General features: G+C 34.3%; 1 protein-coding gene across 4 annotated transcripts in view; it reads left to right on the top strand.

Annotated features, from left to right (window-relative positions):
* Nsun7 (NOP2/Sun RNA methyltransferase family member 7) overlaps positions 1-13,697 on the top strand; it is a 33,282-nt gene that overhangs the window by 8,644 nt on the left and 10,941 nt on the right. For 3 of the 4 annotated variants that reach the window (XM_026387318.2, XM_077803534.1, XM_026387334.2), the window contains exons 4-8: positions 3,552-3,704; positions 4,168-4,351; positions 5,557-5,767; positions 10,941-11,084; positions 11,505-11,606. In XM_026387318.2, the coding sequence (XP_026243103.2) occupies positions 3,552-3,704; positions 4,168-4,351; positions 5,557-5,767; positions 10,941-11,084; positions 11,505-11,606 (794 nt within the window). The remainder of the gene's footprint in view (positions 1-3,551; positions 3,705-4,167; positions 4,352-5,556; positions 5,768-10,940; positions 11,085-11,504; positions 11,607-13,697) is intronic. The other variant, XM_026387327.2, reaches the window with a different exon arrangement.

Raw genomic sequence — 13,697 nt, 5'->3', positions numbered from 1 at the left:
GCACTTGCCCACTGAACCACATCCCCAGCTCTATTTTGTATTTTAAGAGACAGAGTCTCACTGAGTTGCTTAGCACCTCACTTTTGCTGATGCTGACTTTGATCACAACCTTCCTGTCTTAGCTTTCTGAGCTGCTGGGATTTTTAGTACTATATGATAAATTAAGGAGAAAGGGAGAAGGGGAGGAGGATGGGAGGGAAAAGGGCCAGGAAGAGGGGGAGATCATGAACTGAAATAGATTTTCATGCATGTGTGAGTTTGTTGGAAAGAATCTAACTACTATGTTTAGCTATAAAGCGCTAATAAAAAATTATAGCTCATGAACAAGAGAGAGAGAGAGAGAGAGAGAGAGAGAGAGAGAGAGAGAGAGATACTGCTGCTTCTTGCTCCCTATGCCTTCCCAACTGCTTAAACTCTTCTTCTGCCAAATAATTTGTTGAACTTTCATGGGCTGGAATTGGGGTGAAATAGGCAACAGAAGAATAGAGTGGCAGTGGGAAAGGATCTAGTGACTCCATCCTCCCAAAACTATTCAGCCTGAAGTCTTCTATGTTACAATGAAGTTACCATCAACCTAGCTATTCTCCTTTCCTCTCCTCCATTGGCCCTACCATATCTAATGCATGAAGTCCTGCAACTCAAGTTCAAAAATGTTGAATCTGTTCACTTACTTCTCTTTCCAAAACGATGCCACCAAAATCTATCACTTAGACTATTATGACAGCTTCCTCATAGGTTTTCCTGCCTATAACTCTTTACTACTACTATTACTATTACTTTATCACAATCCATTCCACATGGCAGGTAGGGTGATATTTTAAAAATGTAATTATATGATCATGATAGAGTATCCTGAATCAGACTTGTCCGCCCACTGTAAGCAACTAGAAAACTGGATAAAATATATTTGGTAAAAGTTTTGGATATTACACAAGAAACAGCCTGGAAACTTGATCCTGAGATGACAAAAACAAATGAATTGAGCCTTAGAATAATCTTGGCTTCATACCTGGGGTACTTTCCAAACTGCAATGCAGGAAGTAAAAAAAAAAAAAATAACCATTGATATTTTTTCTTCTATACTGTTGAACAGTAAGGTAAATTATATCAAATGACTTATGGGTATTAAAACAACCATGCAGATAAATCATATTTGCTCAATTATATTCATTTTCTTATTTTTCCTATAATTGCCTATAATGCCTCTTAAACACTGCTTATGGGTTTTATCTCTCATATTCCAGTCCTTCTTTGGAAACTCTTTACTTATTTCACTTATTTAGTGAAGATTCTGAAACAGATGCCTGTGTTATCAGGGTGAGCAGCACCCTGACAGAGCAGGTTCCTGCTTAGGAGGTGTGAGCCGCCTGGAAAAGTAAAAAGTCTGAAATAATAGTAAGAAATAAAGACAAAGCCAGAAATTAGATATAAAAAGAAGAGTGTCTGATGGGTCTTGTAGCCCTGATAGGAGCTGGAACTGAACAACGAAAAAAAGGCCCTGGTTCTTTAAGGGGGAGTATACCAAAGGCTGGGATAAAGTTTCAGCAGGAGAAGCCTATTTTTTCCCCTTTATTAAATTATTTATTTATTCTAATTTGTTTTACATGATGGCGGAATGCAGCTTATTTCATATTACACATGTAGAGCACAATTTTTCAAGTCATTGGTTGTACTCAAAGTGTTTTCACACCATTTGTGTCTTCATACATGTTACTTAGGGTAATGATGTCTAACTCCTTCCACCTTCATTCCTACCCCCTTGCCCCCTCGAAGAGTTGGTTAAAGTTATAATATTATTATTAAGGTTATTCTTATTATATGTTATTATTATTATATTATCCTCATTTACCATGACAAGTACTTTCTGTTCTGTAGCTAATGGATTTAAGATTTAAACAAGAATTATATAATTATAATTTAACATTTAGAAATGAAGCTCTGACTCTGTATGCATAGGGATACTGGAAAAAGAGGAATATGGGCAACTCTGTGATAACACACAAATTGAATTAATAGCATTTATTATTGTAAATTTGAACTAAGTAGGTATTTAGAAATATTGTTTTATCAAAAATACTCTGTAATCAAACATTTCATGGTGTGCAATATAGAATAGTAACTTACTTTCTTTTTAAAAAAATTTTAACTTATATATGACAGTGGAATGCATTTTAATTCTTATTACACATATAGAACACAATTTTTCATATCTCTGGTTGTATACATAGTATATTCACACCAATTCATATCTTCATACCTGTACTTTGGATAATAATGATCATCACATTCCACCATCATTAATAACCCCATGCCCCCTCCCTTCCCTCCAACCTTGTAACTCACTTTCTTTGTATTAATTTATTCTTTGATGTGTATTAATGTACTATGTCATTTTTAGGTCCCCTACTGTGACATTTAGACATAGGACTAGACAAGTCTATTTTATTGTAGCCTAAAAGGTTTAACGTTTGATGACCCTTCCTGTTCTCCCTAAGCGCCTCATGTTCTTTTTCTTATAACTACACATGCATTCTCACATAAATACTTTTATGGGTGAGAAGTTCTCCTGCTGTTGAGATCTATGAAGTTTAAATAAGGGAGAGTGTAGCCATAAGGAAAATAAAGTAGTATTTAACAGTTGGTGCTGAAATAAAACTGAGCTCCTCACTTACTACCCTTGTCCTGCCTCCCAGTCTCTGAAGCAAATTAGCTGGACCTGACACCAATTCTTGAGAATGTCCATTTCTTTCTGTACCACACATCAAGTTCATGACAACTGTGACATCTCTTCCTCATTTCTTCAAGGTTATAGTTGAGGTTAATTTGGGTAGAGTCCTACCATGAAAGTGCTAGGAATATGTGTTCTCATTTATGAAACATTTATTGGGTCTTCATGGTGATATTAACCAGTTCTTGTTTTTCTTTTCCGTTATTTGGAATTTTGAGGCATGTGATATTCAGAACTGGACAGGATTTGATACAGATTCATAAAATTTCTTTACTCTTCTCAAGATTATATTATTGCCATCTATGATAATAACAACTAATCTCTAGCGAGTGCTTGCTATGGGCTAGGCACTGTGCTAAATATTTTGTACACTTGATTGGTAATGACTATATTAATAGTGAAGTAAGTTGACCATCCTTTCAGATGAGAAAACTAAGGCCAAAGAAGATTAGGTAATATTCCTGAATATCAGGTAACATTCCTGAGGTCACATAGCTATTAAGTGATAGAACCTGGATTTAACTTCAGATTTGTCTGACTCTACATCCTTTTCACTAAATAATATTTGTTTTTCAACTAACAATAGATATAAATATTCGAGGAATGCACAACTATACAGGGGCAGCAAAAACAGAAAAAGGAAAAAGATTATTGTATTTCTATTATCACACTTGACAAATTTTTATTTTAGACTTTAACCATTTGAAGTGAAATTATAGATGAATTGGTTAAAGTTCTGAAAGTTTTGTTAATATTTCTAATGGGGAATGGATAGTCTTGTCTCAAATGCAGTAGTCAACAAAAGTTGATTTTCTGTTTCTAGTTTTAAGACAAAATTGGCTGCAGCATTGGCAAGATGTCGAATCAAACATGATGCTCTTTCAATTTATCATATTCTGCCAGAAATAGTTAGGAAACAGGAACTAAGGGCCTCTACTCTGCCACTTTATGCTTGGATAAATACTTGTAAAATCAGGTAAGAGTTTTAATTAAATTCTTTATTCATACTTCAAGTCGCCATCCTTTTAAAAAAATGTGATAAGGGGCTGGGGTCGTAGCTCAATGGTAGAGCGCCTGCCTCGCGTGTGTGAGGCACTGGGTTCGATCCTCAGCACCACATAAAAATAAATAAAGATACTGTGACCATCTACAAGTAAAAAAAAATTTTTTTAAATTGTGGTAAGAAATATTACCTTTTTAAGGGTGAAGGGGTACATCCAGGGGAATGATTAGAGAATCATAGTTTAATTCCAGAGCTTATCACCAAATTACCAAAGGTGATTATATAAATATGTTAACTTTTGTTTTCTAATTATCTTTTAGCTTATTATTGGTTAAAATTGTGAGTTTTACTAGATGCAATATATGTAGTAATATTTTTCTTTGTTGCTGAAAAAAAGTATTAATGTTAAATATATCTTAATGTTGTATACTTACAGTCCTGAAGAAGTTTTTATTAATTTGAAGAAAAGAGGCTATAATGAAGTCAAATCTGTATGTCATATTGATGATAAAGTCTTTGCTGTGGACCAACATTGCTATGATGTCTTAATATTTCCATCTCATCTAAAAAAAGATCTTATAAATATAGATCTTTTCAAAGATTATAAACTTATTTTTCAGGTAAAGTATTATTTACTTTCATTGTAATTTTCAACAATGCTACTTAGTCAAAGAATCTCTCTACCTAAAAATAATACCTCACTGTTTATATTTTTTATAGATTACCAGGGAGGTTATAAGGCCTAATTGTCACCTTGAATAAAATTAATAACTCCATAGTCAGTGTTTCTATTATGTTTGTCATCTTAATCTCATATGGAGTTGTAAAGAACATATTCTCCTCTCAAGACTCATAAATGAGATTACTGACAACTGAAAGATGCACTTTTGTTTTCTTCTAAGATTTGAAAGAAGCTTTTTTCTTTTTTTCTTCTTCTAAGAAAAGATTTGAGAAAAGCTACAATGAGATCTTTTCTTTCTTCCAATTCTGGGGAAAATATTAGGACATCCTGTATATAAAAAACAAATCATGTATCATGCTGTGCTCTCTTTAATTTAGTGTCATAGATTTGATTTGTAAGAGGTACATAATTGATATGAATACAGGCAGAGAATGTGAGGTAGATTGTGGTTTCAATGAAATGAAATAATTAGGTGAAATTCATTTTTATATTCTTCGACTCCAATTCTTGACTCAAATTAGACTTCTAGGGTGAATTCCTGGGCAGAATCTCCTTATCAAAAACTAAGGTCAAGGACTGGGGATTTAGCTCAGTTGGTAGAGCACTTGCCTCGAATGCTTAAGGCCCTGGGTTACATTCCCCAGCACCACAAAAATGAACAAACAAAAAACCTGAAGTCAATAGCAGAAGCTAGTTCATCAAATCGTCTTTCATAATATTTTCAAACTTCATAATTTTAATCTCTGTGAGCTAGTAGTAGTTTAGGTGACAATATAATGGGGAAGAAAAAATGGCAATAACCAGAGAATGTGTTTTCATGAAGTGGTAAGAATGGGAGCTAAGACAAGACATTTCTAATCTATTAATTATATTTTAGAGATTTTAGCATTGTCTTTTATACAAAAAAATCAAATGATAGTCATTACTTAGGCTAAATGAATTTAAGGTCTTTGTTATAAATATATTTATCAGATATATTTGTTAACTTTTTATTTAGACATATATAATGATATTTTAATCTAAAAAGGACGAATTAGCTCTTCAATATTCCTACCAAGTATTTTCTTTTATCTAAAACAAAAAGAAGTCAGCTTATATTTCAGTCATACTCTTTGAAATTCTCATCATACTATTATTTTGTAGGATAAATCTCGAAGTCTTGCTGTTCATTCTGTAAAGTCTTTAATAAATTTGGATGATGACGTCTTAATGGTCAACACAGGTTCATGGTACACAGTTGCCCATATGTCAGTCCTAACAAATGATAATAATTCAAAAATATTTGTTTGTGGAGTAAACTCACAAGAGAAGGATCCTGACTTAAACAACCTTTTCAAAAAAATGGGATGTAAAAGTACGTACAAATATGTATTGTTTGGTGATTATTGTTCTACAGGATTTTAAAGACATTAAAAATGTTCGAATTAATTTATTTTTTATAATGTAAAATCTCCATAAACTATACTCTTAAAATTCTCACTCATCTATATTGCATCAGCTGTTATTTTTTAATGTTTTTTAAAGGTATTTATTTTTTAGTTGTAATTGGACACAATACCTTTATTTCACTTATTTATTTTTATGTGGTGCTGAGGATCGAACCCAGTTCTCGTACATGCAAGGCAATCGCTCTACCACTGAGCCGCAGCCACAGCCCTATTTTTTTTTTAAGAGAGAGAGAGAGAGAGAATTTTAATATTTATTTTTTAGTTTTCAGCAAACACAACATCTTTGTTTGTATGTGGTGCTGAGGATTGAACCCGGGCAGCACGCATGCCAGGCGAGCGCGCTACAGCTTGAGCCACATCCCCAGCCCTATTTTTTAATGTTGATTTAACAACTGTAGGTTAAAGTAATTAATATCTTTGTACTTTGGAACAGTGTTTGATATTTAGTTGTGAACATAATTTGAGACCCAAATATTTGGTTCATGTAGATGGGGCTCATCATTTAATAAATCAGAATATATTCACATAAGACTTAATTGACAATGATAATATGAAGGTCTAAAAACCAAATCTTTTAGGATTCCTGTTTTTTAAGAAAATTTCCACTCAATTGTGTATACTAAAGATCATATTTTATTATAGGTTCAGTGAAACTGAAAAAGTGAGCAAAACTGTGATAGAGTCACAAGGCCAGGAAGGCAAAAGGTAGAATTCAGGGCTTGACCAAAAGAAGTAACCTGATAAATACTGACGATTTTTCTTAGAGCACAGGATAATGATCATGGAGCCCAGATTCCAGTTATGGTAATTCCCAATTGGACAAGGTGATCTAGGACTGCAAGTGCCCAGGTTTAACTAGCCCATTCTTTGCCTGCCAAAAGCAAAAGTAAATTCTCTCTGGAAGAAAATAACATCATCCTGAGTTTCCAGTTATCTTCCTAAATTTTTCCAAATGCAATGTCTGGTACTCAGTTGAATAAATAGATAAAAAATAAGAAAAGTAATGACTCAAATATTAACCTAATAACAGATTCTACATTTGATCTTAGCCAAAATACCAAGAAGTGATAGATATGATTCAAATAAATAGAAGATACTACAATAGAATCAGACCCACACAGGATCCACATACTGAGTATATTTATTATTATTATTATTTTTTTAAATGGAACCAAGACAGATGTGGTGAACATACCTGTAATCCCAGGTACTTAGGACACTGAGGTAGGATTGCAAGTTCAAAGCCTGGAGAGATCCTGGTCTCAAAATAAAAATAAATAAATAAAAAGGGCTGGGGATATAACTCAGTGGTAAAGTACCCCAGCGCTGCTCCTCCCACAAAGCCAAAGAAAATTCTAAAATGGAAAAATATGAAATTAAAAAATAAGTGGGATATAGCTCAGGGGTAGAGCATGTTTGATCTCTAGTACCAAATAAAAAGGGGGAAAAAAGAGGAAGAAGGACTGGATGGGTTAACAGTAAATTATTAAAGCTAAAGAAAAAGAAGTAAACTGATGGCTAGAAAGAAATATTCAGACTAAAGCACAGGGGCACAGAAGTTTGAATAATATGAAAGAGACTCAGGAGACTCAGTGATCCATTGATAGCATGTGTGTTATAATTGGAATCTCAGGAAGAGAGAAGAGGAACTGGGAAGAAACAATTATTTGTTTTTCAGGTTGGGAATTTTCCAAAATGAATGAAAAACTTTAAGCCATAGATTCAAGAAGACATGTGAACTCTAGTAAGAATATGTGGCAAACATATGCTGTAAGTTTATTTGTTTTCCCCCAAAATTCACCTGTTAAAATTCAAACTCCCCAGGTGATATCTTAGGAGATGGGGACTTTGAGAGGTGATGAGTCCTAGAGTAGGATTAGTGCCCTTATAGAGTATAATGAGAACCCATAGAGTTAAGTCAGCTCCCTGAAAAGGGGCTAACTCACTCAACAAGACCCTTGTTAATTCCTTCTGAGGGCAGCATTTTCAGTGATCTAATTACCTCTCACTAAGCCTCACCTCTCAAAGGTTCTACTGCCTCTAGAACACTGAGACTAGGCTTCTAATACATGAGTGCTTGGGGGACACATCACATCCAAAATATAGCACACTACTTTTGAAGCCTCAAACTACAAACAACCTAAATATCTACACAATAGAATTTTATACAGAATAAATTGTTACCACAAATGATGTCATGGGAGAATCTCATAATATTGATCTTCTAACCAGTAGAGAATTTTTTTTTTTTGGCGGGGGGGCAGGTACCAGGGATTGAACTCAGGGGCACTTGGCCACTGAGCCACATCCCCAGCCCTATTTTGTATTTTATTTAGAGATAGGGTATTACTGAATTGCGTAGCACCTCTCCATTGCTGAGGCTGGTTTTGAATTCAGCTCCTCCTATCTCAGCCTCCCAAGCCTCTGGGATTACAGGCATGTGCCACTGCGCTTGGCTAGGAATTTTTAAGACAGAATATTAATGGGATGAGGTAGAATAGTATTAATAAAAGGAAATGTATATCAAGAAATTTTAATGATTTATTCATTTAACAAATGTTATTGATGCATGTTATTAAGTATCAGGCACTAGTATATTTTTGGGGATACAGCAATGAAACAAATTCGGCTTTTATATGAAGCTTACATTATAGTATGAGAAAGATGGGGTGGGGGGAACCATGAAGAAACAATAGGTTAAGGGGATAGAGAGTGTTGTAAAGAGGTTATTCTTTTTCATTTTTTTGTTTTTTTTACAGATGGTGATTAGGAAAGGCCTTTCTGATAAAGGGTATTTGACAGGAGACTTCAATGAACTGTTGGAGACCTGAGGAAATTGAGGGATATATGTGGGAAGAGCATTCAAAGCAGAGGAATAGTAAGAATAAAAGTCTTGAGGTTGTAGCATGTTTAGCATGTTCCAGGAACAGTAAGGAAATGATAGGGATGGAGCAGACTGAGTGAAGAGTATGATGAGGTCACAGGGTATATCTGGGAACAAAAATAGGGCATTCTATGCTGAAGGACTTGACCTTGAATGAGATGGGAATTCATTAGTGGATTTCAAGCAGAAGAGTGACATGCTTACCAGTATTTGGTTACTCTTTGGAAAATAGTTTAGGGTAAAAGGTATTAGTGGAGAGATTAGTTAGGCAGTTTTTAAAAGTGCAGGTGTGAAAAGTTCAGAATTAGCAGATTTGGGGATAAGAGAATTTGAAATATGAATCTGCTGGCCTCCTAAACAAAGCTTATTTCTTTATTCTGCATTTCTGTTTTTCCTTTCAAACCATGCATGTTATTCATGTCTCAGCCCTCTCCATTGCTCATAGGCATGCATATAAGAGAGGGAAGCATCTATTGCCAAGGTAATGAAAATTGTAGGTGGCCAGCACCTACTTAACATTGCTGTTTACACAACATGTGCTCAATAAATATCAGAAGAAGAAAAAAGGGGGCAGGTGTGTAAAGATATTGACTTCCACCTGGGTGATAATGCCAGAGGTTGTGAGAAACATATCTTGAAGTCACTTTATTGGATTGGATATAGGATGTGAGAGAAGGGAAGAGTCAGGATCCACTAAGGCTTTCGGTCGTGTTAGTTTTTTGTTGGCTTGTTTGCTTTTTGCAGTTCTGGGGCTCGAATCCATGGCCTCACACATGCTGGGCAAGCACTCTCTACCACTGAGCTACATCCGCAGCCTCATGTTAGGCTTTAAGATGTCTGTTCCACATTAAGTGGAAATGTAAAGCAGGCTTTTAGGTACACCTTTTTGGAGTTCAGGAAAGAAGTCTGTGTTAGAGATATAAATTTAGAACTTGTCATTATGTGGATAATATTTAATGTCCTGACCACTATATAGCTGTAGAAAAGAAAGCTATAGTAAAGAAAAGAAACCCAAAGGCTAATTCCTAGACATGTCAATACTAAGAGATCAGGAAGTTAAATAAGAGGGATCCAGAAGGGGAGCCATGAGAGAAGAACCAAGAAAAAGTGTGTTCAGAAACTAGGCCAGTTACTTCTTCACCTCCTGAATTTTGTGATACTGGGCCTGTACTCTGCATTATCCATTTCCCCATTGCCAGCTGCTTCAGTCATTAGCGGGTCCTAGAGACTACAAGGCTGAAGCCGAAGAAGAGAGGAGGACTTTTCTTCTCCAGTGTTTGTTTATCCCTGTGGTTCTTGGCAGTGTTAATCAGAGCTTATTTCTTTGATAAACTTGCCCTCTTCTCAGGGGGTTGTTTTTCTGTTTTTGTTTTTTGGTACTGGGGTTTGAACCCAGGGGTGCTTAACTACTAAGCCACATCTCTAGTCCTTTTTATTTTTTGAGACAGGGTCTTCCTAAGTTGCTTAGGGCTTTGCTAAGTTGCCCAAGATGACCTCAAACAGAGGGTTGATTTTAAGGTAGAGGTACACATGGTTATCACCTAGAGAGACAGATGCTCATAAACTACATACAAGGCCCCTAGAGGTATGGATGGTATTTCATGCCTGTTTCTGTAGGTTTAGCACCTCAGACTGTGCCTTATAAATGTTCCTGACAGCCATTTCCCCCCTAGGGATGACAGAATATAAATGGTAAAAATGAAAAAGGGAAAATAGCCTATATTATTGACTATCCTTACTGTATATGAACTGTATATGAGACACCATGCTAAGCTTACCAACTTTGTCTTGATGTTCACTATTTGCACAAACCGTTGCAGTCCATAAATAAGGACATGGAGGCTTAGAGAGTTTAAGACACACAGCTAGGAGTCAAATTTGAGTCTGTTTCTAAAGCCCATTTCCCCTACTCTATCATGCTACTTTAGATTGAACCTAAAGTTCAGAATAAGAAATTTAATTTTACATTTGAAAATCATTCTGCGGAGGAAATAGCATCTATTAAGAAAATTCCTGTATTAACTTTGGGAGATTATCAGAGAATACTCTGTCCTAATGCAATAAAATGAGTTTTTATGGGGTTAAGGGTTTTAAGATAAATTATATATATTATACATACATAAAGCAGTACCACTATATTGCATTTAGATTTTTTTAGCTAATTAAATTACATTAATTTTCTGTGTTTTCCCCAGATATTGAAATACTTCCTGAGACATTTACTGACATTGAATCAAAGGATCAGAGGTTACAGAAAGTTAAAGTGATTCTGCTGTTGCCTCGTTGTTCAGATCTGGGTGTTAGTAATCCAATAGAATTTATTTTAAATGAACACGAAGGTACTTGTTTTAATTTCTAAATTATTGAAATTAGTTGATGATAACCCATCATTTTCTATTTTAGAAAATAAATTTTATTTTCTCTTTTCTGCATTAGCCTCCAGATTGAATGAATTCTTTCTTCTGAATCTAAATGACTTATATAGCTACTTAGTTGATTCTCTCAAAGAAAACTTGGAGAAAAACAATAAAATGTTTTTAATATTCTTATTGAAAAATAGTACTAAGACTGAACATAATTATCTTAATTAATTTTTAAAATTTTAAGTCAATACTTTAATGTTATCTAGTTTTAATAAGTATTTTCCATGAAAATTTTCATTAATAGTCAAAATGATTGAGAAATAGTGCAATAACATCAATATATGAAAAGTACCTAATAGTAATTTATTTTAAAGTATTTACTTGTTTTAAATTTAGATACAGATTTACTTAAAGATCTCTCTCAAGGAGGTACTTCAGAAGATAAACTTCAGGTTCTTGCTCAACATCAATATGAACAGCTAGCACATGCGATGAAATGTAAGTCTGTCATTAGAACAATATTGTTAAAATACAGTGTTAATCTTAGAAACCAAAACAAATTTTCTAGAACATAAAGTCTTAGTGCCTTCAAGTAACAAATTATTTTTATCAACTTAACCTGCCTTTTAAAAAAACATACTTTAAACATAAGCTAGCATAATTTTTCTTAATGTTAAGATGAAATAATTATGGATGTTCATAATTGTTTATTTTCATCTTCCCTATTTCTGATCTTCAACTTCTTACTTGACATATTTTTCTGTTGTCATTTTACCTACACCTATCAACTCTTCTGCAGTCCATATTTTAATCCAAAGTTTATTTCTCTTAGTGCTGAATAGAGTCCAGAGTTATAGAAAAAGCCTAGAACTCTTGATTTTAAATCTGAGTAACAAGGCTCTTTAATTATTTATATCATTGCTTTAATTACTCCATTTGGGTTTTGAGTGCCACTGCTTTTCCACAGGTGAACAAAGAAATCTGGAAGTCTTTAAGAAACTAATAAACTTTTACTAGGTCAGTGTATATTTATCAAGTGCCTATTCTGGGTCAGGAATTGAACTGGATGTTAGGCTTATGAACATAAATAGATGTTTCTAAAATAAAGACTCAAAGATGAGTCTGTGAGTATAGATAATTCAGTATATAAAGATACTGACTTATACATGAATTATAAATAAGGGAAAGTAGCAGAGAGGAAGTCTGTTCTTTTGGTTAATGTTGCTAAAAACATTAATTTGAATGTGACAATGTATATATGAACTATGAAATAAGTTGGTTTAGAAAATCAGGAGATTGGTAAGTAAAAATTTTTACTAATGTACTTTCATCAAATTTTAATTGAATGTTTAAAGCTTTAAAAAGACTTCTGAAAGAATCATGAAAAGCAAAAGAATTTTAGTGACATACACTCTATTGTGATGCCAAAGAAACACATTATTTAGCAACCTTGAGATTAGGAAATCTGCATCACTGGAAGACATTCAGTAAATTAAGTTCTATAATTTTCCCATAAAAAAATGTTAGGTAATGCCTTATCAGGGTTGGACTCCCAATTTTCATAGAAATTACTAAAAGCTCCATTTGAAATTGACCATATAAAAGATAACTATGATCATTTCTCCTATTAGTTGTAAAAAATAATTTAAAAAAAATTTTTTTGGCACTGGGGATTGAACCCAGGGGCATTTTACTATTAAGTTATATCCTCAGTTTTTTCCTTTTCTTTTTTTTTTTTTTTTTTTGAGACAGCATCTTGGTAAATTACCCAGTCTAGCCTCAAACTTGTGATCCTGTGCTTCAACTTCTCATGCAGATGGGATTACAGGCATGTACCCAGCTACATTTTTATGTGCCCAGCTACATTTTAAAGTTTTGGACATTTATCGGTCAATTGTTTGCCAGGCACCCTGCTATTTTTATATTTTATTTAATCCCCACAAAATCGTCTCCCTTAGCTTCCATGCCTTCTCTGAACACAGTAACAAGGTGGCTAGGCTCCCCAAATTTCTTTGCTCTCTAAACTCATTCTTGCCACTACTCTGTTTTCTAAAACCACATTTCAGACACTTCTCACTATGTCCTTTATACTACCAAGGACTGTTAACTTGAGAAGCCCCTGACACCCAGGTCATTCCTCATCTGAATAAGATCTATAATATTCCCTTTTTTGTCTTTATCCACATCCCCTTGTCGGTCCTTGTCTCCTACTTTGTACTTTCTAGAATAGTTGTCTGCAACAAAAATCCCTATATTTTAATACTTCTTTGAATGTTCTCTTTTTTTCTCCTATAACTTGCCCTTCTCTTGAGACCAGTATTTCTCTAAATCTCTCCTCTTGTTCTTTTCTGAGCCAATTATTATCACACTTTCACTCTTGCCACTAACCTGAGATGGTCCTGTGAAGATCACCCGTGACCCTCTTCCCACATGCTGTTACATCAACTCACAGTCTTCGTCTAACTTGATCTAGCTGTGATAGTTGATCTAATTGATCATATTCTCTTCCTTCCCACATTACTTCACTTGTCTTCTAAGACACACCACCTCAATTTATTTCCCATCTCCTTGGCTTGCTATCCTATAGCG

The sequence above is a fragment of the Urocitellus parryii genome, chromosome 10 (assembly GCF_045843805.1).
Source record: "Urocitellus parryii isolate mUroPar1 chromosome 10, mUroPar1.hap1, whole genome shotgun sequence".
Classification (NCBI taxonomy): Eukaryota; Metazoa; Chordata; class Mammalia; order Rodentia; family Sciuridae; genus Urocitellus; species Urocitellus parryii.
This window is presented reverse-complemented; position numbering and strand designations above follow the sequence as displayed.